The sequence below is a fragment of the Oryx dammah genome, unplaced genomic scaffold (assembly GCF_014754425.2).
Source record: "Oryx dammah isolate SB20612 unplaced genomic scaffold, SCBI_Odam_1.1 HiC_scaffold_4, whole genome shotgun sequence".
NCBI lineage: Eukaryota > Metazoa > Chordata > Mammalia > Artiodactyla > Bovidae > Oryx > Oryx dammah.
Genome location: NW_024070188.1, coordinates 19,591,783 through 19,618,991, shown reverse-complemented (window position 1 = coordinate 19,618,991; position 27,209 = coordinate 19,591,783). Strand labels below are relative to the sequence as shown.

The following is a 27,209-nucleotide window of genomic DNA, read 5'->3' as shown; positions in this document are numbered from 1 at the left end:
TGATTTTCAACAATTAAAAGCCTAAACATGCTATTTATTACCTGCTTAAAATCTAGAGGATCAAGCTGAATTTCTTACTAAGCACTCCAGGACATCTGTAGCATAGCGTCAAAGTTTCAACCTTTTCTAGTTCTCTGCGTGTAAGGTGTGGGGAGGGCTCAAAGAGAGAGAGTTCAGGTTCTTCATCTGGGTGGCTGAAGGGTTAAAAATGTTACAATTATACTGCCTAATACAAGGTAGACGCTCAAGAAATGGCTACTCTTTATTATGCTCCATGGTCCTACAGGATTACACTGAGTTCTGTGGATGCAGCTGGCCTGCTCTCTCCTGTTTCAGCTTGTACCTTGAACAGCCTCACCTGTGGTCTGTCTGGTTAATTGCTACTCATTCTTAAATATACTGGGGTACCACTCCCATATCCAGCTTAGTCAGCTTGACATCACCGGCAAGTAGCCACCACTTAGGTAGAACTCACTTCCTCCTTTCTGCTCCCATTGTACATTGCTTTGTGTCTCTTCTGATACTGCTATTAAAAAAAGAAAGGTTTGGTTTTAGACTATTTCAGCAAGTGTATGATTAGCTCCTTGCGGACAGGTATTCATCATCTTTGAATGTCCATATCTACAGACACTTTACTGTCTGACCACCAGGGAAGCCAAGTCACCTGGAGGAGTTCTAATCATCAAACCCTTGATAAGTGAATGTCCAAATTGTGAGATATGCATAAACAAGGGGCAAGAAAATGAGCTTATCACTATTTTCTGAAATAAGCATTAACCATTTTTTGTTGGAAAATTCAGTCTCTTAGTTGAAGAAAAAATTCAAGCATTTGGTAAAAGGTTTTTTTCAGGATAACTTAAACAACACACTACCAGCTCTGCATATTCAAAGGCAATGGTTTATTCCTTGAAGATTTTGCGAGGATTAAATGATAATCTTTCTTCTGGCCTCTCAGCACAGTGTCTGACATGTAGCAGTCATTTAAAAAGTTGGTCAACATTATTATATTTATTCATAGATGTTTATATGAATGTTCACCCAGGCTCTTCTAAAATCTACATTACTGAATCAACTAAATTTAGCACCTTAGAAATGGATGCACTCTTTTAGGCCACAGGATACAATGTAGTAGCCTGCCAAGGTGTACTGAAAACTTTTAAAAGGTGTATTAACATGTGATAGTGGTTATTTGTCCACGTTCCTGTGTCAATACTAAATTGCCTATTTAGAAAACTAACAAGCTGGCTTCTTAATACTGAGCACAGATTCTGTACTACAAATTCTAGGTCCTAGTCAACTATCAGAATAATTCCAAAAACATAAATTGGCAGTATTTTATATACTTGAAAGTCCATAATTTCCACAGGTGTTTTCATTCTAGCCTTCTAAATTTAGAGAACACACTTTAGTTATACATGGTAATGCAACAAATGAATAGGTTGTAACATTTATTTCTCTATCCTGACTTTGTTATTATTGAAGTAAAATAATTGATATTTTATGATTATTATTCAGTGAAACTTTTTCTGGCAAGTCTTACCTGGAATTTAAAAGTATTTAAAAGTTACCAACAAACTTACTAGAAAAAAGAAAAACAGTGTTTGTTCTAACAAAATTTATTATGCAGTAATTACAAAGGTTAAAGATTCTTCCATCTCAAATAAAAATAACTGTTATAATTACACACATAATATAGTACCTTAGAGTGAGTCCAATAAATAGCACAGGAAGTACAGGGCATTTCCAGCTGGAGAGACACCTACTTTCTCACAGTGCGTGACGCAGGAGAACCTGCTCACATAATGATCTGTACAAGGTCATGCTCTTAGTAACAGTCCACACAGAACTGTGCCAAAGCAGTTCTTTCAGAATGTGAAGTACCGGGCAAACCACTCCTGGCGCTGGGGATCTGGAGAAGCCACCGGGGAAGCTTCACTCTGAGGAGGACTGGATTCATAAAGAGAGAGACATGTAACCCAGCGTTAAGCTGTTTTGCAAAATGAAGGGGAAAGCACATAAAACATTAGGGCAGACGACCACAGCTAGTTCCCTATGTTCGGAGATGCGTTTTAAAGCTTGGCTATTTCCTCTACACTAGATGGGGTCTCCCCTCCAGGAGAGTGCAGAAGCAGCTCAGATGAAGGTCGTTAAGGAGAAGCCATGTTACACAACAATTACAAAAATAAAAATAAAAATCAGACAGTTGAGGAAAGTAACGTGACCCTCTTTGAACAAAAAAGTTCAGGAGGAACTGCGGGAAATAACAAGATAACATTCTTCTCATTCAGCACCTTTTTGCTTTTCATTAATTAAATATTTTTAGAATCTGACACAAGTATTTCTTACAGAGGTGTCCTTAAATATAACTAATTTAAGTGACTAAACCATGGCATAATATTTTTCTGTATGTGTACTTAAACTTTCATCATTCCACAAGCAGATACCCTAGGGGAAAGGAACGTATTAAAAAGCCAATTTCCCCTCCATCTTCGAAGTTATATACCTTACACTTATCTTAACTCTAACTAAAGATTCTTTGGGCTAGTTAAGAAAATAAAAGCACCCCTACCGTCTCTGGGGGAAATGACAAGACACGCAACAATGTGTAATGGAAACGCCAGTAGCCAGGTTCCTTGAGCCCATGCACATGCATCTTAATGATACCTGAACGTACCCATGCACGAGGGAAAATAAGCAACACAAAGTGTTTAGCAGGAGACACATTCAAACGTATATTTGACTATTTTTCATTCTTGCTATCTTCTTTTCTATTTGAAATAATGTCATTAACTAGTCGTTAATCAGTTTAGAAAAAAAAGTAGTTTACCTGTAAGATTATTACTAGTGACACGGAGATTTAGTAAGAACAAGTCAAAAAATTTTAAAACAGCACAAAATCAGTAATAGTAAGCATAAAATGACAGTACTTTCTGACTTAATTATTTCACGAGTAAACAAATAATTTCATTCTAATTTTATGTGTTAATACATTTACTTGAGAACTCTGAGATAAAATTGGAATGTTAATTATACAACTTTTCTTCTAAATTTCCTACTTTTATCATTAAGTTCCCAGAGCTTATATATATTTTTATTTTGGCAAGAAGCATATATGTTTATAAATAAGCAAGGGGAAAAAAAACAGATAAGAAACAAAAGCCACTTAATAAAAAATATTTTGAATTTCTGTAATAAGGATGGGTTGTTAATGAAAAATTGGTGATAATTCTAAAAATGAAGCAACGGTCCATAATATTAAAATTCTAAGCATATAATTACATTAGCACCTCTTTAAACATTTAGAAAGTTGACCAACAACAAAATAGAAAAAATCTTCTTAACAGTCAAAAAGGAGTTCTCTAGAGAGGTGGTAAATATATTTTGAAAATATTTCACAGTAAAATTTCTTTTGCTAGGCTGTTCTTAAAGTAGTAGATTTCTGCAAGGTAAGAAGGTAAATTTCTCAAGTTAAAAAAGAAAAAACTGCACTGGTGAGACGGGGCTCACCTCAGAAATGTCTTGGCCTCTTTGGGTGGCACGGGCTGAGGAAGTGGTTTGCTGCTGTTGAACTCAGTATCATGGACGGGAGAGTTAGGAATGGGATCCAGGCGGTTAGGGTGTCCATTGCCCACTCCACCAGATTCCAGAGCACTTAGATTGGGAACACTCACAAACCTGTTTGTTGGTGACTTATCGTTCTTCTTCTTTTGCTGCGTTAAAAATAATACATGTGAGGACAGTGCCTGCATGAGGACGAATGGGAGGACAGGAAGAGTAGAAGATGTAAATTTGGCATGGGAAAATTTTGGAAGCTGGATGTTAAAGTGAACCAGTGTTACCCAAAGTGTGGTCTGGGGATCTTTGGAGGTGTTCTTTATCTACACGGAACCCTCACAGACAGACATACTGCTCAGACAGAAAGAATGAGGAAGAAATATTTGGGACTGGTTCACGGGGAGGATGGTGGGTGGAGAGAAGGCCAAGGGGTAAAGACTACCGGGAGGGAAAGGGGGAAAGAGTACATCTCATGGATCTCACGAGGTTGAATGGGTTTAGGCTAAAATGAGGAAAAGGTGAAAAGTTAACATGATTTTAAAAAAGAGGTCCGTGAACTTTAGCCATCTGTCAAAGGGAGGCAGTCCTTGCCTGGAAAATAAAAGGAATGAGAAAATGCTTGGCAAAGTTAGTTTGAAACAAATCTCACATTTCTACCTAGGACTTAGAGCTGACCTAGAGAAATAATTTGGTTTTAAATTCACTATACCATCTCTCTGAAGAGGGAAAATGAAATCTGTATACTGAAGTCTCATTTACTAATTCATTGGTAGTATCATAATCAGCTCACAATCTTTTAAGAAATTTAAAAGTTATAAAACAAGAGTGATCAGTGTAATCTTTTAACTGGTCTTTAAAACTGACAGATGAAAACAGCAATACAACTGCGGATTATTAATATCTATTGGCTTTCAAATCATTAGCTTTAAGCTCTATTCATTTGTAGAATCAATGACTATCATCTTGCTATGTGGAATAAAAATTAACATGTATGGTATTTTGAATATTCCCATCTTTTACTGACTAAAAGTGTGCTAATTAAATGTATGAAATAATTTTTTTGTAAGATGACTCCAGAATTTAAAAAAAAAGACAATAGACAAGATGGTCCTTTTCTTTCTGTATAATGATCTCATTATCTAGATATTGTCCTCTATGTCATTTTCTGTGAATCATAAAGTCCCAGGAAAGAAGTCTATTTTAGCATAACTGCAAAAATAAAGGGTGATACTGTCTTCAGAATTAATGAAAACCGAGTCACTATTAGAAGTCAAAATTTATGAAGATACATCTTTGACATTTTCTTGCTCTAGACATGAGGGCATAATCAAAACTACTTAAGTTTTTTATTTTAAGAAATCAAAAGTATCATTAACAACATTCTACAATAATGATTTTGTGACTAAAACTGTAATTCTAATAAAATAAGTAAAAAGAAAATATTTCTAATCTTATTTTAACAAGTCTCATAACCTAGCTTTTTAATTAAAAGCTTATGTCACCCTAAATAATAAATTTAAAAACTGAAACTAACTATATTCATTCATTCACCAATTATTTTTTTTTGTGAAGGCTCTATATGCCATTCCATTTTACAAATCATTTAAGTCAGTTTAGAAAACAGTTTGCAGTTTGAAGCAGTTTAACTTGTGAAGGAAGGATAGACCCCATCTTCTTAACAGAAATTTTATGAGTTTGGAAAGCAGAAGTTTTTCTGGCTAAGGGCCTAAGATAAATTAGGTATGATGTGAAAATTAATGAAATATGAACTGGAAAAAAAAATAGCTTTAGCACTGGCATTTTTATTTCTACTACTGATTTATGCTAAAAGATATGTAATCCCTATAAAACCAACATACATAACTATTTTTTATTACTTGCTTTATTCACTAGAGTGATTTGTTCTAGCTTATAAGAAAATATGACTTTTTGCTACTGAACAAATATTTACTAAATCCCCACTATACCTATAGCACCACGTCAGGAGCCAGAGTAGGCTGGGGCACCAAGAGGTACAAGGCTTAGCCATGTGCATTTCATTTGTCTATAAGGCTCTTCTATCTGTCCTAAGACAGCAACAGAATGTTAGAATAGGTCATTTTCAATTTTAATTGTCAAAAAAGGTGATAAGGCCATGAGAAATAAGGCCTCATCTCTGAAGATGAGTAGGTAACAAAACACATGTCCAACCCAAGGCCCATTATGATGGCAGGGAGAGCTGCTGGGGATACACTGGCTTGGAGTACTTTTCAAGATTCCCCAGAGGATAGTGAACACTAAGGAAATGATGGAAATTATCTTGAAAAGACTCAGAAGTTAGCTTTAAAAAAAAAAAAAGATATGAAAAATGAAATGGTATAACCAAGGTTTTACAATGTTAATAAAACATTGTTTCAAGGAATATGAATTCTCAGCAAATAAACGAATATTATTAGCATCTCATTCTGAAAATTAGTACACAAAGAATTCATAGATTTAGTCCTAGATTATTAAATTTAAGGAAACACTTTTTGGAAGCTTTATCCTATGCTGCTCTAAATATTTTATAAAAATTTTAATCAAGTTTAAAACCACATTCCTATTTTACAATGTTTATAGCACATACCTTCATCAGTGGATTAATAACACCAACCGTAGGACTTGAGTTAAACACTTTGTTGAAGTTAGTTTCTCGATTGACTAATTCCAGCTGATAAAATTTATTATCCTCCTATGCAAAAGAATTACAAACATTTCTTAAACATTTTCTATTGACTGTTTAAATCTTAACTATATAAATGCCATTTCTTCAAAATTTAATACAAAACCTGAATGAAAATTTATGTACATTATTCAAAGATTTCTAGACCTAATTGCCAGGGTCTTAAAGTTGGCTGGTTGGTAAGTTCTCAACAGCTTTAAAACCGTATGCTCTGGGACTCCTCTCTACCCTTTCATATCTCTTCCCTCCAAGGCTAGAGCTAAACACTCTATTTGGCCCATCTCTTTTCCAGAGGGCTGTGTGTTTTGATTAGGCTTAACCTGTATTCATGGAGCTGTGTGCATGGCTGAGTTGTTTCTGTCCATGAAGACGACACTATGGTGTATCATTATTTGTGAGTCCTAATCTGCTCTCTGAGACATCAATATATTTCAGCAGTGGTAACCAAAGAATAGAGAAAAAGTGAATGGTCCATACAGAGATAAGCCCTTTGCCTTTCGTTTCACCAAGTGCTTCCTACAATCAGACTATAGGAAGTGAACACATAAGTAAATGGGTCACTGTGTTGTGAAAGGCAGGGTTATGCTCTAGTAGAACTAGATTATTCAGCCCCCTTCTAGTTACCACTGACTATAATTTGCATTGTTAATGAGCCCATGAGCCTTACAGTTCATAGAATCAGGGAGTAGTGAAGAGACTCTACACTACCCTGTGGCTACAACTAGAAAATCAACAGCTATTTCAACCACAGATTAAAAAATAGTTAATACATTTGCTGACTTCATAGATGGTATATAAGGTAATTTTTCTGAGTCTACTGCTATCAGAGCAAGCTATGATGCATGTGCTCATGTTCACAAAGCTTGGGAAAATGGGTGTTTAGTAGGATGAAGTAGCTCATACTCTGTCTTTCCAATGCCTGCTCCTGGGTTTCATCTGTGAACCCCAGTCAACTACCTGTTGCTTTTGGCAGGAACTTCTAATGCCATGAAACAGGATGGCTTTCCTAAATGCTTCAAGAAACATGTTAAGGAACAGGACTTCAAATATAAATGCTCTTAGACTCTCTTTGCACGCTAATATCCAAAGCTGTTTTGAAGAAATCAATGAGCAAATACAATGGTTAGCATTCTATTTCTAGTTTTACTCTGATTTTTGTCTGTCAGTGGCAGTAAAAGGCAATATTTTACTTACTGATCAGGTCATATACTTTTAGAAGATTCTGAAATGTTTTATGAATTTTAGAACATTTGTGTATTTTTATTCTTGAAGAATAATGACTCTAATGAAGGCAGTATATTTATTGTTAAATCTGTATTTTCTTCACTGTTGGACTTCTCAGAGCCCCTAACACCTCAGTGTGCATCGAGACTCTCAACAGAGAGCCGGTAGCTTTTCTTAGGGAAACCCTAAGAAAATGGAATCCTTTTTCCATGAAGAATGTCTTTGGATCAGGTTTTAGTGATCCACTTTAGAAAGTTAACATGACTAATTGGAAGTATACACTGCAAGCTAATGCATACATGTGTTGAATGTTCTTTCCCATCCAATTCTAATTCTACATGTACAATAAACACACACACACACACACACACTTCAATAGTTTATTAACTCTACACTGACAATGACATATTACTGAACATTCAATATGTATTAAAAAGCATTTTTTAAAAAAATTACTGAAAAAACAATCTCCTTATACTAATACCAAGTTTAAATTTTAAAATTGTATTTATCCTTGTTCATAAACATTTTAACAAATGTTCAATCATTATACATATTTTGTACTTTTTCAACTTTTGTTTAGCATTACTTAAAAATATTTTCCCATTCAACAGTCTATTAATTATTAACATAGTTACACCATAACCCCCCACTTTGCAAAACCAAAACAATTTACCATCAGCTTCTTTATGACCTGGTCTCTTTCCGTAAGCATGGCTTTTAATTCTGCAATCATCTGTATATCTTCTGGCTTTGATTCTCTCATTAGATACTTTTCTTCCATCTCTTCTAGTCTAAAAACAAGAAAACCTTTAGTTCATTGATATGATGCAGACATTATTTTGTAATGCCTATATTTTTCAAATTACTCCAGCTGAACACACAAAATTTACATGGTCAAACGTTTTTGCTAAAACTTGTAAGCATCATGACATGACTATCTCAAGAGTTAGTGTTATTTCATGGAGCTCTGCTCAATGTTATGTGACAGCCTGGATAGGGAGGGGAGTTTAGGGGAGAATGAATACATGTGTAAGTATGGCTGAGTCCCTTTGCTGTTCTCCTGAAACTGTCACAACGTTGTTAATTGGCTATACCCCAATACAAATAAAAAGTTAAAAAAAAGAGAGGTAGTGTTATTTAAGGTTCTTAAAAGGTAGATGGTGTTATTAGAGACTTTGCAGATTACTTTTGGAAGAATTCACTCATTTTTAAGTTATTTAAGTATACATGGGAATAAGGTGAGGTATGTGCTGTAGAAGAAATAATATACTGAATACTACTAACCTAGCAATGCTGGCTCCATGCCGGACATGGAGGCTTACTATTGAGAGAATTCACCACACATGCAATATTGTGTGCTGACATAAGGTTTGGTAACATACATAAAAAGGACACAAGATACAGAGGAAAGAGGAACAAAGCACACACAGAAATGGCATCATTCTTTCCTGGTTATGGGAAATGCAGCTTACAAATTCCATGTATCAGCTGGTGCATAGAAACTGGAAAAAAACGGTTTACTGGATAAGAAGAATTATGTTTCCTTCTGGGCCTGTTCATCTGCCCTGGAGGAAAAGAGAAGGCAAGAGAACTAAATGTCACTGAAGATTCTAGAACAGAGGTCACTTTTATGAGCAGAGGTGCCACAGACCCTGCAGAGTCTAAGGATAGGACAGGGCACAGTGAAGAGGATGCAAATAGAAACTGCTAGCTTAGTCTGGAAAAAAAAAAAAGCACTCAATTTTAGAATAGTCAAATAATTAGAATACTTTTAAAACTTGTTTTCAAAATACAGAGAATAAACTTAAGCTCAATAAAATTTACAGTTAATGAAGATTCACAGAAAAATTTATTTACTCAATATTGAGAAACTTCTAGATGATCTATTCTCTAGGATTTGATAAGCCATTCCCACCCCGCCCCCAACCCTGACACACACACACAATACCAGAGGGGTACCAGGATCTCTGCTTTTTTGTACTTTCAGTAAACTCCACTAACTCAGCTCAAGCCAAAGACTTGGAGATAACATTTTGGGCTCCCTATCCAGCCCCGTGGCTAAAGTTCTACTCTGGGAAGTAGGGAAGTGTGAGGGGGAGAAGTGTGGAGCTAGGGAGCAACCGTCTCAGGATCCGTGGAGACTTTGTCAGTCCAGCGTGAGGCTAGTTTCACTAACGTCACTTGTCTTCTGCTGTGACAACTCACTGAGCTCATATACAGTAACCTCGCATTTTATCATGATGTGGCACTGTACTGGCAAAGGTTTATATATTTTACGGGCAATGGTTTTGAGAAGCTTGAGACACAGGGAAAAAGGCATTTGTGTTTCACACCACAGTAGCCACAAGGGGTCACTGGAGTACTTTATCAGTTAAAAATAAGGTACAAGATTTTTGAGCTGTTTCCTGAGACTGTACAAAACTATCTGGTAATAAATGGTTGTTAAAAAAATCTTAATTTAAAGCCTTATTTTAAACCATTATGTTGATCTTTTTGTAGCAGTCCAATGAGAAGTCAAGGTAAAGTGAGTCTAAAACAGTCAAGATGCCTGAACCACCTTTCTGCATAATAAAGGTCTCTATACTTAAATTCCAGTGTATGTTTTTGTTTTAACATTCTTTACCTACAGAATTATCAGTTAATCTTTGCCACAAAATATCTTTATAGCACCAAGATTTTTTTTTAAAGATACCTGGATATTAAATGGAAAAAATAATTGATTAAATTGAAGAAACATCCATATAAACACAAACGAGAAAGCATTAAAGGAGAGAACAAGTAATATGATGAAGATTTAATTTGCAAATGTATTTCAAGAATTACTAGTCTTTCAAACTCCTGATGGGGGGAGTACACTTGGTACTCTTCTGATATCCACTCAAGTCAATCAACACCCATCAACCTTTCCCCTTTCTTCAACTGTCCCACATAGTTCTCTAAGCCAGCTGCTTACCAAAGACTAGGTGGGAACAACTAGTAATACAGGAGATGGTTTTTCGTTTGTTCTCCTTTAATCATTCGAATTATGAGGAGAAAAGTCTGTTTGGTTCTGTGTATCCTGACTGGCCTTCATAACATATATGCTTATTACACTGTTTCACAACTCTCAAGCAGGCTTTGGGCATCACTGCTGCTGCTGCTGCTGCTGCTAAGTCGCTTCAGTCGTGTCCGACTCTGTGAGACCCCATAGAAGGCAGCCCGCCAGGCTCCCCCGTCCCTAGGATTTTTCAGGCAAGAACACTGGAGTGGGTTGCCATTTCTTTCTCCAATGCGTGAAAGTGAAAAGTCAAAGGGAAGTCGCTCAGTTGTGTCCGACTCTTAGCAACCCCATGGACTGCAGGCCACCAGGCTCCTCCGTCCATGGGATTTTCCAGGCAAGAGTACTGGAGTAGGGTGCCAGTGCCTTCTCCTGGGCATCAGTGATAGCCAGGATCTAATAACATTGTTGTATTTTCACAGAAACTATATAATTATAGCTTTGCTTCTATTTAGAATAATGAAAAATATTTTTCAGTAGTAATAATGGTTTGACTGCAAAGTTAAAAATTTAACAGGAAAAGCTAATTAATTTAAATGAGTCAATTGAAATATTAAGAAAATAGTATCATAGGGGGACAAAAATTACCAAATTCCCAAAGGCTTTATAGGAAAGATTAAAGCCTAGCAAACACTGCCTTGCAGGAACCACGCAAGTACATACAGCCTTTTACTCAAAATACAGATTCCCATTAGAAGTAACACAAAGAGTGAACAGACAGAAGTAGAGCATATAAAATTATTAATTAGGGTCACCAAGCATACATGCCCCACCTCCTTTTTTTTTTTCACTCTAAGAGTATATAGGTCAGTGTCTATGGTTCCTGGACAACACTAACCAAAAATATGAATGCTTAAAAAGCTGCATAAGAATTTCCAAGTTGATAGTCCTACGTTTTCAAAATAACTGACCAAAAAAAAAAAAAAATCAGTAAGTTGAGCTTTTAGAGCCAAACAACAATAGTCACATATCTATTTTAGAAGTTTAATTGTATAAGATGAAAGAACTCTAATATACCACCTTTCTCCTATAGACTTAAGGAAAGGAAATAAAGTAATTCAAGCAGTATAACATTAAACTTTTCTTTTCACATAAATTATAGGCACAGACTCAACCTTGTAACAATGGACCAACCTACATCCTGACCTCACAAAGATTATGGAAATGACTTGACGGCAATTTAAAAATCTAACGACAATGAACTGTTAGGGTATTATATTAAAAACTCAAACAACTTTTAAGAGTAAGTAATTCTACAGTGGTGGAGAACTTCTTTTTAATTAGGGATTACTGACTCAGTGGTAAAGAATCCGCCTGTCCTTGCAAGAGAACCAAGAAACAGGTTCGATCCCTGGGTCGGGAAGATCCCTGGAGGAGGAAATGGCAACCCACTCCAGTATTTTTGCCTGGAGAATCCCATGGACAGAAGAGCCTAGCGGGCTACAGTCCAAGGGGTCACAAAGAGTCAGACGCAACTGAGCAACTGAGCATAAAAACACAGCACAAACCTACTTAAAGTCCAAGTACAGAAACAGTATCAGACTTTATTTTGGGGGGCTCCAAAATCACTGCAGATGGTGCCTGCAGCCATGAAATTAAAAGACGCTTACTCCTTGGAAGAAAAGTTATGACCAACCTAGACAGCACATTAAACAGCAGAGACATTACTTTGCCAACAAAGATCCGTCTAGTCAAGGCTATGGTTTTTTCCAGTAGTCATGTATGGATGTGAGAGTTGGACTATAAAGAAAGCTGAGCGCCGAAGAATTGATGCTTTTGAACTGTGGTGTTAGAGAAGACTCTTGAGAGTCCCTTGGACTGCAAGGAGATCCAACCAGTTCACCCTAAAGGAAATCAGTCCTGAATATTCATTGGAAGGACTAATGCTGAAGCTGAGACTCCTTTGGCTACCTGATATGAAGAACTGACTCACTGGAGAAGACCCTGATGCTGGGAAAGACTGAAGGCAGGAGAAGAAGGGGACGACAGAGGATGAGATGGTTGGATGGCATCACTGACTCAATGGACATGAGTTTGAGTAAACTCATGGAGTTGGTTATGGACAGGGAGGCCTGGTGTGCTGCAGTCCATGAGGTCACAAAGAGTGGGACACGACTGAGTGACGGAACAGAAGCTCAGTGTTTCCAAGAAGAAATTATCTTTTGGCTTCAGTACAGTGCTACAGTGCTAAGTTGCTTCAGTTGTGTCCAACTCTTTGAGACCCCATGGACTGTAGCCCGCCTGGCTCCTCTGTCCATGGGATTTTTCAGGCAATACTGGAAAGGTTTGCCATGCCTTCCTCAAAGAGATTTTCCCAACCCACGGATAGGACCTGTGTCTGTCTCCTGCACTGGCAGGCGGGTTCTTTACCACTAGCGCCACCTGGGAAGCCCTCAGTCAGTGAGAAAGTGAAAGTCACTCAGTTGTGTCCAACTCTTTGCAACCCCACAGACTATATGGTCTATGAAATTCTCCAGGCCAGAATACTGGAGTGGGTAGTCTTTCCCTTCTCCAGGGGATCTTCCCAACCCAAGGATCAAACCCAGGTCTCCCGCATTGCAGGCAGATTCTTTACCAGCTGAGCCACAAGCCCAGTACAGTGAGAATTTAAGGTAAAATAACCTAAACAATAATCATCTCTGAGGCAAATCACCTTTTCTTTTTTGTATAATACAGATCTCCCATGATTCCAAATTCTGTGTATATTTACGTTTAGCTCAAACACAATTCTTTAAAAAATAGCCCATTCTCTCATTTGTTTCTAAAACAAAAACCATAATGTATTTCTTAGATACAATGTTTTTCCTAAGATACGATACCATTCAAAAAAAAATGATTTCTATAGAATATCTAAAAACCTAAGTAAGCTTTAACACCCAGCACTAGAGAAGATTGCTGGTAATCATTCTGTAACAGATACAGAAGTCTTATCATCATTTCTACAATGTTCCCTAGGTTCCCTCCTTTAAATTTCTGTCCCCATTTCATTTCCCTGGAGTCCAAACAAGGGTTTGGGACAGGAAAAGAAACAAGAAATGTCCAGCTGCTTCAGAGGCCCCTCAGCTCCTGGTTTCAACCTTGCAGGTGGACCCACGTTCCGCTGGTCCCTCCACCACACCCACTGCCGAGGATCCACAGGGCTTTCCTGATTTTGAAGCTTCAAAGTCAGCATGCAGTTGACTAGGAACTTTAATAGGGTGCCCTTAGTTCTTTGAAACAGGCTGAAAGTAGTCCAAAAGTTGTTCTCCTCAGTTCCTTAAACCAAGATGGCCCCTCCCTGCATTCCACCTCTGTCTAAATTCATTCAGCAGATCCTAGCAGGCTGCATTTGAGGATATGGGTCAGAAATATCCAACTGTCTAAAATTCTTCTTTTCAATATGGAAGCCACTAGCCCATATGTGGCTATTAACATTTACATTAGTTAAAATTAAATGAAGTTAAAAATTCAGTTCCTTGGTTTCACCAGCCACTGTCTGAAGTGCTCAATAACCTTTGTGGCTAGCAGCTACTATATTGGACATTTTTGCTGTTACAGAAAAATCTGTTAGATGTTGCTGGTCTAAATACATTTGTGTGTGTGTTTGTTTTTAACTAAATGAGTAGATACCTAAAACTAGAGGCTAATTTCATGAAGATAGCAGATGAAGAAAGAAATATGGTTCGTTTAGCATAGACCTGGTTGAAGCAGAAAAAAATGGTAGATCTAGAAAATCAGACAAAATACTTGAATTATGAGCAATACCAATTCTTTGATTAAAACTGAATATTAAACTAAATTATTTACTATCTACTGAAAATTTATAATGTCCAAAACCATAAAAAACAGAACGAAGTAAAAACGATATAACCTTTACTCTTTGTAAATTAACATTCCTAAGGAGACAGGACACATGGACAGACAGAGGTTATTATTACTCTGAGCGTGTTTTTTCAGAGTATGAAGTGGGAGATTTTGCAGCCTCTGCCTGATAAATAACACAGAGGTCAGAGGAAGGGAAAGTCCAGCCCTGGGGTTTACTATAACTCATTTCTGCAAAATGCCTAAGGATATGAGCTCTTCTACAAAGCAGGTATCTGAGCTCTTAACTGCAGCTCAAAAGGATTTAAAAAGTACCTCCAGTAACCACAAACACCAAAACCCACTATGACTGAGGAAATTATCTCATGAGTCTCTACCATTTCAATGGTAACTTTATGAAGTAGTAAATATTACAAGGAATCCTCAAAAGTTTTACTTGTAAAATATTCACTGAGTGCCTACTGATGGGAAAATTCTGTGTAGGTCCATCAGAAAGAGCACCTCACCTCAGAGGCCACTGAAGTAAATGCCAATGGCTGGGGTAGGGGTCAGGGGTGGGTGGGGAGGGGGGTGCTGTTTTTTGTTTCAGCCGTAGTAAAACTCGGCATATACAGTACATATGTAGCAATATTTACTATGAGGCTTAGCTGGTTAAATGCAGGAAGTGAGAGATGATTGGAAGAAGGTAACAGGTAGGATGACACAGAAGCTTATTCCAGACTGCAGACAACACAGGAGACTCTCAGAAGGAAACTGAGAGGGTTGATGTGGCTGACAGACAGGGATACGGATGGCTGTGGGATGAGGCAGGAGAAGGCACACCCGAGCCTAAAGTTTGAGGGTAGGGGAATTAAGTTACTATTTTGACTTTATCAAACTATGTGGAAATACTTACATTTTTTAATGAAGCCTTTTTAATTGATTGGAAAAAGAGAGGCTGAAGGCGAACGAACCATATGATGCAGCCCAGAGTAAATTATTTCTGAGATAACGTAACTTGGACCACAGTCTAGGCCACAGAGATGGAGCGGATGCCAGGTGCACTGGCTACAGAAGTTTATAGATCAGTGTAAACAAGAGAGGGGCGAGTAAGTTTAAAAAAAAACCACAACAAAAACATAAACCAGTAATTAGAACTTTGGGTTTCAACTATATAGGAGCCACTATGTATAAGTAGTAATTTTGTGATATTTTACCTTTATTGATTTTTTAAATCATCAAACAATCAAATGCTTGTTGTAGGAATTCAAACAATGTATAAACAGAGTAATACAAAATAAGAAGGAAGTTTTTGCTCTTCTCCATTCCCAATATCTCCTCATCTAGTTCTTACAAGGAATCACTACCATTAAGAGGCATATTTGTTTCTTTAAGATATTTTGGTATTTTGCAAAATATGTATTATTAATATAGAAAGGATCATCATAATCCCGCTGGTCACAGTATGGCTATCTTTTGAGTTTTCACCATGGCGTGACAGTTCATGATCCCTGAGGGACAGTCTTTGGACAAGTATTGTCCTAGTACAATTGTCCTAGGAGCATACATATTCATTCAACTGCCTTCTTCTAATTAAATAATATATTGCAATTACCATTTGTAATAGGGCATTAAGTTTTCTTTTTAAAATTCACTTAATTCAAGACTAGCTAACCTGAGGTGAGACCCAGTGCTCCTCAATTTATTTATTCTCCACACGTGAATTTTCTTTAACATAAGGTGACTTACGACACTTGTAAAGCTGCATTTACTTCCTTGAGTAGCTCGTTAGTCTTATTAAAATCTGCCCGCATGATATTTTTCTCTCTGAGGTGGTCTGCCGTCATGACATCCAGCTCTTTTTCAAGTCTCTTGTTTAAATCTTGTTCATGCAACCTGTTTAATTTATTTTTAGTTAAGAGAATGTTATTCTGAAGTCAAGCTTTCAAAACTTTCTATATTCTACCAGATTTGAAATGGTTTTTAGGTATAATATACAGAAAATTAGAAAATCATTGGAAACAGTCTCAAGTAAAGTACTTACTTACTTTGCTCTAATCTTCTAGCTTGTTAAAGTTGTCTCCTTTAATGCTTTTTTAAATAACATTTTTAAAAGACTCTACTTATATATAATTTGAAAAGTTAGTACATGCATATACATCATTCAGAATATAAACATTTCTTTTATAGTCAAATGATAACATAGTCAACAAACTAAAAACTGGTCTCCAGTATCTTACTGGAAGGCTATCTAGTCATGAAAATAGGCATGTATTGTTAAAAACCATTGCAATAGTATTTCAGGTAACACTGCAAATTCCTTCTGCAGTAATTAATGGCATACCTCATCTGTTGGTTGGATTCACTCCGTATTCTGAGAATTTCTTTTCCCTTAAATTCCAATTCTTTGGTTAGGGCATTTATATTTTCATGAAGGTGCTGTACCTCCTTGTCCAGGTCTGAGATGTGATGTTCTCTGTGTCTTACTTCATCTTGTAGGTCTGTTATTCTGCACATGTGCTCCTTACTCTGGAAAATAAATAGTTCTGAAAAGTTTTCTACCTATTCACTTTCTCTGTTTAAGGTGAAGAAAATGACATTCTGGAATGTCAAATGTAATAAATCTGACATTGCTTCAAAAGCAAACTGCTGAAACCAGGAAACCTCTATTCTCATATAAATGAAGAAGTGTTTATATAGATTCAGCTTCAGTAATTTCAGGGCCACAGGGGACTCGAAAGACCATATAAACACATCTCCCTCATTTTACTGATTAAGAGAACAATACCAAAGAGAGAATTTGTCCAAGGATGACTTATAATCGGTGGCATAGCTGAGATTAGAACACGGGGCTCTTATGTACTCAGTAAGTTATGTGGTCTTGACATAAAATGCTGGTACCACTGTCCTTTAATTTAAAAAGGACCACCCTCTAATGAAGGCCATCCCTAAACACACACATCCTGTTCTTAGAAGAATTCATCTGCTTCATGCTGGTCAAGCAGTTATCTTGTCTGACAGATAAGCTCCCTTCCATCTTCCTAGAAGTCACTGCTTTCGGCATTTTGCAGACCTAGACACTGTCAATTCCAGCAGCAGTCTAGCTGAAGAGTACATAACTACCTCCATGGTTATAAGGTAGTTCATTTAAAGCTTTCTAGTAATGAAGAAAAATTTGAGCTGATCATTTAACATATTTGAAGAACAAAGTGAAAGTCATTAGTAATAAACTGATAAAGACTGGCCTTCATTGTACTATGCCTAGAAATCCATTTCATCCAGACATATATTCGGGATACAAACTATCTAATTAAAGACAGCACTTATGAGAAAAATTTACAGTGTGAACAGTAGCTGGGCTAGTGATATGGAAGTACAAATTATCTTTTTTCTTCCTGAGGACCTGCTACTTCTATGGCTGTGCTATCTGATATGGCTATTTATAGTCAAGTTTAAATTAACTCAAATCAATTAAATAAATTAATGAAAACTAATTAAAAAATCAGGTCCTTGGTTACACTAGACATGTTTGGCTAGTGACTACCTTAGGACAGACCTACTAAAACAACAGGTCCCTCATCATGGCAAGTTCCACTGGACACTGTTTTACAGTATTCTGTTTTCACTCTTTGTATTATTCACACTTCAATGCTTCCCTCAAAATGCAAATAAAATTCAAGATATTCAATTGAAAGGTCATAAAGTAAACTGACCATTATACTAAAGTCAAATTACCTATTTCTATTTAAAAATAACTCTTTAATAAATATAGACAGTAAATAATTAATAGTGAAATATTAGTTATTACAAAATAATTTTCATAAAATTGTGAACATTTTCAAATCTGTTCACATTTAAGAAGTCAGCACAGAACACAATGCTCTTTTACCTGTCTTCTGCTGATGTCTATGCTTCGCTCTAATTCCATTTTAGCAGCTGCCAATTCTTGATGATGATTATGCCTTAACAAATCAATGGCAGCTGCATGTTGTTGGTTTAGTTCAGAGCGTAAGGAAGCTGGAATCCAAGGGAAAAAGGGATTTAGTGTATTTTTAAAATATTAGTATTTTAGATAAAAATTATAAAAATTTCAAAGTTCACAAAGTATTATTTTCTAAAATTAGGACATATATATTTCCATTAAAATATCATAAAACTGTGTATGCCTCTTAGACTATCATAAAGTATCAATTTAGAGGTTCATCTAGCTTTGATGAGGATAAGAAAATTTTCAGCTGCTCAAATGAATCAAGGTATTTCTGTATAAGCTTTCAGTTTGCAAGCAAGGTGCTAACGGAAAGGAAATTTTTAAAACTCTTCTCACTCACTAGTAGAATATAACATATATTTAGGAGGGAACTTCCTACCTAAGCAAGACTTCTTCCACAATATCCCTCAATGATATTAAGCACTATCTGGTAAATGTTCCTGGTGATCTGGAAGTCATCATTTTAATCTGAATTTGAGATTATTTCATAAAATCCACACTTACCAAATGCCAGGTACTATACTAGGGGAGAATAAAATATAACCTTGTTTTTATAACTGCACAGGCTAGAGGGAAAAACATCATGTCAAGGATTTAACTGGGGTATCAGAGGTGAACACGGGTTATAATGAGAGCAGGGGGGTGTCAAGAACCCAGATTTCCTAGGAGAGGGACACTGGGGATAGGATCACAAAGGAATTGTCACAGTAACACAGGCTAACATATGCAAAAGCAGAAAGAACCTGGTCTATCGGACAAACTATAAAAAGTTTGGTGTGGCAAACGCCCACAGAGCAAGCAGTCCTATTGGAAAGACAATGGAGCACAGTTCTGAGAAAGCTTTTTAATACAAATGCTTTCCATTGCATGTTTTGATTCACGGTCCTCAAACTAAGATATTTGAAAATGTGTCGACCTATGCCATCTTCTGAAACATGAATTTGACCTGAAGATTTCGGGAAAAGTCACTGTTTCTATATTAATGCTGAAGATATGAGTAAAATACAAATTACAAATTTAAAAGCTAAAACATGAGATTTCAAAGAAATGCTACGCTTCTTAGAGAACAAATCTGTGGTTACCAGGGGGAGGGATAGTTAGGGAGTTTGCGATGGACACGTACACGTACACACTGCTATATTTAAAATGAATAACAAACAAGACCTACTGCATAGCACAGGAAACTCTGCTCAATACTATGCAGCAGCCTGGATGGGAGGGGAGTCTGGGGGAGAATGGATACTTGTATATGTGTGGCTGAGTCCCTTTGTTTTCCCCTTGAAACTATCACAGTATTTTTAATTGGCTATACCCCAATATAAAATTAAAAGTTTGTTTAAAAAAAAAAAAAAGAAATGCTGTGCTTGTAGCAAGTCAATTTAGGCTCCTCCCAAGAGCCTCGTAAGTTGTTTCCCCTGGTGCTGGGCTGCTTCAGAACTTAAGGAAGGACACAAGAGGTCACTGAAGGATTAAAGTCACATGGTGAGACTTGTGTTTAACAAAGATTAACCCAACTGGAGTCTGGAGAATGGACTGTAGGAGAGGGATCAGCAAGAAGGCTGCGGCAATAATTCAGGTGAGAACTGGTACACCCATGAATCAAGTGTGGCAGAGGGATGAAAGAAGAGGAAACAGATACAGAGAATATTTGAGAGGAGGAACTAACAGGATGTGGAAGCAAAAGAAAAAAAGTTGAAGGCACCTTCTAGATTCATAGTTTTAGCAACTTAGTAAACAGTGGTATCATAAATTCAAGTGGAAACTTTAGAAATGGAAACATATTTTAGAAGTGAGGGAGATAGTGCGCTAATATTTTAAAACACAGAGTGTGAGTTAGAATATCTAACAGTCTAAAAAGCTATAAAAAGTATAAATCTAATTCACAAGGCAAGTAGTTTGGTCTAGAAATACATATTTGGAGTCACAGCACAATAGATGGTCACTGAAGCCACAAATGGGTGTAAAAACAGAAATAATCAAATTGGAAAAGAAGATACACCAATGGTAAATGAGCATGTGGAAAAATCCTCAATACCATTAGCCATTAGGGAAATGCAAAGTAAAATTCACAATGAGGTATCAGTACACTCCTACCAGAATGGCTAAAATACAAAACGACACGTCACATGCTGGTGAGGGTGTGAAGACACTCGGTCACTCATCGCTTGCTGGTGGGGATGTTTAACAAACTAAACATATGATTATCATATGACCAACTCCTGCCTAAATGTGCACAAAACAAATGGACGTCCTTCAGTGGGTGAAGACAATAATGTGAGAGGTCGATACCATGGGGACAGCTACTGATACATATAACAACCTGAATGAACCTGCAGAGAATTAGGCTGAGTGGAAAAAAGCCAATATCAAAAGGTTATATATCGTACAATTCCATTCACAACGTTCTTAAAATGACACTAAAGAAATGCAGAAGAGATGAATGGTTGCCAGAAATTAAAGATGGGGAGGGAGTCAAGTACATGTGGCTATATACAGGCAGCAGGGATCGAATGGTGACGGGAATGTACTGTGTCTTCTGTGTCTGCATCAATGTCAACATCCGGGCTGTGACATGCACTTCAGGTTTGAAAATGTTACCTTTGGGGTAAACTGGGTAAAGCATTCAGAGGATCTCTCCGTACTATTTCTTATGAAAGTAAAAGTGTTAATCACTCAGTTGTGTCCGACTCTTTGAAACCCAATGGACTACAGCACCCCAGGCTCCTCTGTCCCTGGGATTCTCCAGGCAGGAATACTGGAGCGGGTTGCCATTTCCTTCTCGAGGGTATCTTCCCAACCCAGGGGTCAAACCCAGGTCTCCTGCACTGCAGGTAGATTCTTTACCATCTCAGCCATCAGGGAAGCCCACGCGTGAATATATAACCTCATGTGAATCATCTCAAAATAAAAGGTTTGTGTGCATGCTAAGATACTTCCGTTGTGTTTGACCCTTTGCGACCCTGTGGACTGTAGCCTGCCAGGCTCCTCTGCCCATGGGATTCTCCAGGCAAGAATACTGGAGTGGGTTGCCATGCTCTTCTCCAGGAGATCTTCCTGACCCAGGGATCGAACCTGTGGCTCCCACAGCTCCTGCCTTGCAGGCAGAGTCTTTACCACCGAGCCACTGGGGATGCCCACGTGTGATTCTATAATTATCGCAAAATAAAAAGTTTAAGAAATCACAAGAAGTCCTTTTGTCAACAAAGACATGTTTAAATCATGTTCCAGTGGACAAGGGTTCCAACACTTGGCCCATCTTTACCCCTCCTCAGGAAGAGGAGAGAGCTGTAACGACCTGGCCTAGAACTCCCAGCAACATTAGAGATGATGAAAGGGGTCCACTGGTTTTCCATTTGACGCCCCAAATATTCACAACTTTGGTCTTCTTTTTTCTAAATTCTTACTTTGGAAAGAATGTTTCACTGAAGCGTGACAAAGACATGAAAACCATTAGGACAATTTGGTAAAAAGAAGAAAACAAGGAAAATAAAATGACAGGAATAAAAAGTTATCGAGTGACATTAAAAACAAACAAAAAAGACTTTAAATACATTTCAGTTTTTTTCCAAACTCAACTATCTTCTATAGAAAAGGTAATGATTTCAACACCTCAAAGATAAAAATCCTATTTAATACAAGCTCTATAACTACCCATACAAAAAGTCAGACTGAAACAAGACTTTTCCCATAGAAACAAAATCCTAAAGTCGGGAGGAAAAAAAACCAATATAATGATACAGCCTAAAGACATGTGGTTCCATGCTTATCTATTCCTTTCAGTCACCTGATCGTGGGGAAGTATGAATGTCACGGACTAACTCCAGTTAGTCCCTTATCGACAAATGGAAGCACCTCTGTGTGTGGCTTACACAGCCAAAGTACAGAGAATGTTGAGGGAACCCCACTTTACCATTTGTGTTCTATCCATTCTACTCCGCCAACACTTGCTCCTTCATCCAGTAGCTTCAAATAACATACGAACAACACTCAGATAGTCATTTTGAGGTTTCAAAAATTAAGAGTACAGTTTTGTAATTTCTTATTGAATTTCAAGCTAGAAGGATGCAAAAATAAATATGATAGGATTATAATCATTTCAAAATACCAAGCATAGCCTTTCCTTCATCTTCTAATTCAAACCGAAGTGTCTGAAGTTCCTGCTCCATTTCTATCCTGAAGCCCTCCATTGATTCTCTGTGTGCGTCTTTTAATGACTGAAGCTCTGCAGAATGCTTCTGTTGTAAATGACTTTCAAGAGCCTAGAATGAGAGAAACATACTCAAATTATTATGCTAGACTACAGGAAGGGAAATGCCAACAAACTAGAAAAAATACTAAAACTCATTATTTAAGGAAAACAGATCTCTAACTCATTTCAAGAAAACTAGATATAAGATCATCATAATCATCATGAATCAGAGTCAATATATAGTATTTGTATTGAGATACAGACCCTTTACCTAGGGCAGTTTCCAAATAAAGCTGTTTTCTTAAACTGCTAAGGAGATGTAAACCACCAAAAATTAACAAATAATTCTTCTGTGTGCACAGACTTAGACTCAGCAAAGAGGTGGAGGAGGGCAGATCAGGAAGGATCTCCTGATTAAGAAAAGAGAGGAGGGCTTTTACAACTCCAGCCTTCAAAATCGGTTGTAGCTTTTTCCTACATTCATCCTTTCTTTGCTCCTCCATTTGTGAACCAAAGCAAAAGCTCTGAGAGGATGTAGCTGGAAAACTGAACCGAAGACTTTCATATGGTTAGTTTTAAAAGCCTAGCCAGAGGAACAGACAACATACATGTGGCCAAGACGAGGAGAAAATATATGGCTACAAGAGTGTAAAAACAAAGCTCAGGGCACTTCAAGTGTAGAGACTGGACTGTGCCAGGAAGGGTTTTTCTTACTGTAATCTATAAAGGTTTCCCAGAAAGCGACCACATGTAAGTAGGGCTGTGTTCCTTCAATCACTACTCTAAAATGCTTTTAAAAATTACTACTTGACTACTCATATTCATCCTGAAACATAAAGTATAGGTTCCTTTGAATATAGGTAAAATAAAGGACTATGAGTACAGACAACATGACTTAGGGTTAGCTTGGCTACCTAATGACAGACAATAAAATTGCCGGTTCTGATTTCTTCTGAAAAATGATGATAGTTCTGAAAAGACCGTATGTATAAAATTAAAGTATGATATGTAAGTTTATGTGTTATCATAATTGACAAATGGAATCCAATGAACAGAGTATTTAGCAAAGCTAAGGTTGAATTATTAACCAAAGGAACTCCCTTGATTTTTTTGGACAACATCAATAGACTAAATTTACTGTACAGGCAAATTAGTTGTTTTTAAGAGACATTTTTGTTTCAACAATTTTTAAATAACATACCATTTCTTAAAATAGTGTCTATACCCAAATAAAGGATTAAAATGTGTATATGTAGTAACAGTATGGATGGTAAATATTATTAGTAGTAATTTTTTCTATCACATCTTTATCTTAATTATCCTTAAGGTCCTTAAAAGAAATTGAGAAATACAGTGTTAAGAAATGAACTACACTAAAATTAATCACACTAAAGCTATGTCCAACTAACATTTTAACACAGAACTAAATAATGGATATGGGAAGATTCTGGCATATAATAAAACCAATAATGTATCTTTTCTGAGCGATCACCATATAGTGATACAACCAGTATACAGGGAATTGTACTATTTTTAAATGTCTCCAATTTCATTTCATTTTGAGTTCTGTATGTAAGAAAAAGCATGAGGGGAAAAAATGGAGATAAAAACTTTAAATGCTTTGGGCACATGTGTCTTTTGTAGATCTAGACTAAAAAAAATTAAAAACTGGATGAAAGACGAAGTTCAAGACCAGTATTAAGAGATTACAGTGATGACAGTAACGACTAAATTTATGTAATCACTGCTAACACATGACAAACCAGAGCATTAGTCTCATCATGACCTTGGCCTTATCATGGGAAACAGAAATAACATATGTCTGCTACAGTGCACAATTAAAGTGAAACTAGTCATGTAAAATTAAAGTCACCTAGTCGTGTCTGACTCTTTGCAACCCCATGCACTATAAAGTGCATGGGATTCTCCAGGCCAGGATACTGGAGTGGGTAGCCTATCCCTTCTCCAGCAGATCTTCCCGACCCAGGAATCGAACCAGGGTCTCCTGAACTGCAGGCAGACCAACTGCAGCTATCAGGGAAGCCCTACAGTGTACAATTAGTGTATGTGTTTAATCACTGTGACCCCTAAAAGAACTCAGCCTAGAAAACACACTAAAATAAAGCAATACATAATTTTTTGGAGCAAAACATGAATTCTTTAGAATCGTTAAGGTTGACAGTGATCAGGCTGTCGGGTTACATTTGAATGTACGTCACCTAAAACTTACCCTTTGCTCCTTTTCCTTTTCTTCTTCCAGGGTTTGAAATGCAAGGACATGTGCTTCTTTTAAAGATTTATGTCTCTGCTGATGCTGCTCCTCTAATTCTTCGAGCTCCTGCGTAAGTCGCTGTCGCTCCTGTGTAAACTGGGCTTGCAGTTGCTGCAGAGAGGTCTGAGACTGGGAAAGCTGAGCCTCCAGATTCTGTTTCAGGAGGGAAATCTGTGCCACAGGAGGGTACACAAAGAGGAATAAATACAAGGCCTATTTCACACAGTGCCTGTTTAAGGGGAAAAGGCATTTTTAAGATATTAGCCACTGCAAACTAACTGCCTTCAAGTGCCCACTTAAAATGTTCAATAATATATCCTGGAGAGCTAATCTGTAGGTATGACCACTTTTATTCTGCTTTCAGTGCACGGGCGCTCAGTCACTTCAGTCGTGTCCGACGCTGCAACCTCACCAACTGTACCCAATCAGGCTCCTCTGTCCATGGGACTCTCCAGGCAAGAATACTGGAGTGGGATGCCGTGCCCCTGTCCAGGGGATCTTCCAGACCCAGGGATTGAACCTGCATTTCCTGTGACTCCTGCCTTGCAGGCAGATTCTTTACTGTGGAGCCACAGGACTATTTAAGGCTGTGGGCTCTGACTTAAAATCTTAATTCTGCCACTTGCTTCGGTCAACACCTCACCAGGCCGTGTGACAGAAAAGAGCATTTCTACACACAGTTTACTCAGAATAGTTCCTCCACGTACAAAGATGAACTGCTCAATGAAAGCCAGCTAAAATTATTTGAGGATTAAAGAAGTACTCTTTAAACAGTTTATCAATTTAGAATTTAGAATTCTTGTGTAAAAAAGTTTTTATTTTTGAATTTTGATTTAATTCAAAAGGATTTGCAAAACTTCAAGCTTTTTAAAAATCACAAACCTTTCACAATCTTCTAGTTACAGCCTTGTAATAATGACAGGTACTTTTCTTTCACCATGGAGAACTTATTTGTTCCTCCTATTGAAAACATCACCCTTAATACATCCGCACTGCCTCTGCATGTTTTAAAATACTTAAGACCTTTATTAACTAACAGAAACACAAAATGTGTATCAGCATCTGTATATATGTGTGTGTGTTCACATATACATGTGTTGAAACCATTTTATTTGATCTGTTTCTCTTCTCATATAACAAAACCATAAACTTGAAACTGGACAACTCAATCACATTCTACAAGTCTGAGGCTAACAGGAACTTAAGGAAACCAGATAAAAAGTAGTCAGATGTGTCCCATTAAATAATAGGATGCTGTGTTTATAGGTAGATAAAACTGTTTCTGTGGCCAAGAAAGCTAACGGAGAGAAAAAGACTTTAAAGTGACTTTCTGTAAATAAGAAACTACTTTCTTTTGGTTGATGGAAGGTAGACATGGGCTGCCTCACATGTCTTACCATGAAGGTATGTGGAAAAGAAAATGATAGGCTGAAGAATCACCACCAGTGCAAACTGAGAAAGAAAAATAAGAAAGAATGAACTGGAAGACAGGAGAGGGCAGAGGCCAGCAGCAGGAAACAGGCACAGACTACACTGAGCTTTGGGTAAGTGACAGCTGTCTGGAAGGGTCTGAGACAAGGGCAAGGTTATACACCAGGATTAGCAGAAAAGGTTAGCACATGCCTTTGTGGAGAGGGTGAAGTACTGATGAGAAATGATACTATTGACACGTGTTCAATCCGTTTGAACATATTTCCAAAGAAGTGACTTTACCTATTGAAAGTTACATGAATTCTACTCACTAATTTCCAAATAAGCCTAAGATTTCAGAGATTATTTCCATGTTTAGAGTCATGGTGAACTGCAACACTCTGACCCGAGGCAACGCAACTCCATACACCTCTAAATGGCAGTAGCACTGATGATTTACAGCTCAAATAAACCTGCGAATGTAAAAACTGCAGGAGAAAGGCACAGCAACAGCTAAGCCTTCCTTGTGTGAGCTGGAGGGCCAAAACAAACCATGTCATGTGATTTCTCACCATTTTGTGCAAAGAAAATCAGGATGAAGTGAATATTAAAGACAACCTCCAAAGAAAAAAGAATCAAAACAGGGTAAAAGGTAATAAAATGTGTGTTTGTGAACCCCAATGTGTAAAGTAGTAGAGTTAGCTGGTTCTTGAAATAGACAAGGCTGCTACCCACTCTCTTCCCAAGTTCAACCCTAGTCCCAGACCCCGAATAGGGACCCATGTGACTGCCTTGTCCCCGGTGACAACTTACTAGAACATATATGAGAACATTAGGGAACGACTACGTTACATAAAGAATAATGACTGATCCTATCAAAGCTATGATTGGGGGCCAAGTGAGGACGAATTTACCCAGTGAACAAGCTGCTCACCAAGCCATCTGCCCTGGCATGCATCCAAGTCCACTCAAAGAAAAGTGGCACAGCTTGCTGATTTGTACACAGGCACCACATGGGCTAGTGGTGGCCCTGGGTCCTATCCTCCAATC

The 27,209-nt window shown here is 37.4% G+C and overlaps 1 protein-coding gene across 10 annotated transcripts in view; it reads right to left on the bottom strand.

Annotated features, from left to right (window-relative positions):
* Window positions 1-1,600: 1,600 nt before the first annotated feature.
* The window catches only part of FAM184A (family with sequence similarity 184 member A), a 123,927-nt gene continuing 98,318 nt past the window's right edge, over window positions 1,601-27,209 (bottom strand). For 3 of the 10 annotated variants that reach the window (XM_040238402.1, XM_040238403.1, XM_040238409.1), the window contains 9 exons: window positions 24,708-24,920; window positions 22,394-22,547; window positions 18,190-18,317; window positions 16,645-16,829; window positions 16,050-16,196; window positions 8,157-8,274; window positions 6,161-6,265; window positions 3,508-3,710; window positions 1,601-1,947 (listed from right to left, as the gene is read on the bottom strand). In XM_040238402.1, the coding sequence (XP_040094336.1) occupies window positions 1,866-1,947; window positions 3,508-3,710; window positions 6,161-6,265; window positions 8,157-8,274; window positions 16,050-16,196; window positions 16,645-16,829; window positions 18,190-18,317; window positions 22,394-22,547; window positions 24,708-24,920 (1,335 nt within the window). In that variant the 3' untranslated portion in view covers window positions 1,601-1,865. Of the gene's footprint in view, window positions 2,665-3,507; window positions 4,147-6,160; window positions 6,266-8,156; window positions 8,275-16,049; window positions 16,197-16,644; window positions 16,830-18,189; window positions 18,318-22,393; window positions 22,548-24,707; window positions 24,921-27,209 lie in introns of all 10 variants that reach the window. The other 7 variants (XR_005720769.1, XR_005720770.1, XM_040238404.1 and 4 more) reach the window with 7 other exon arrangements.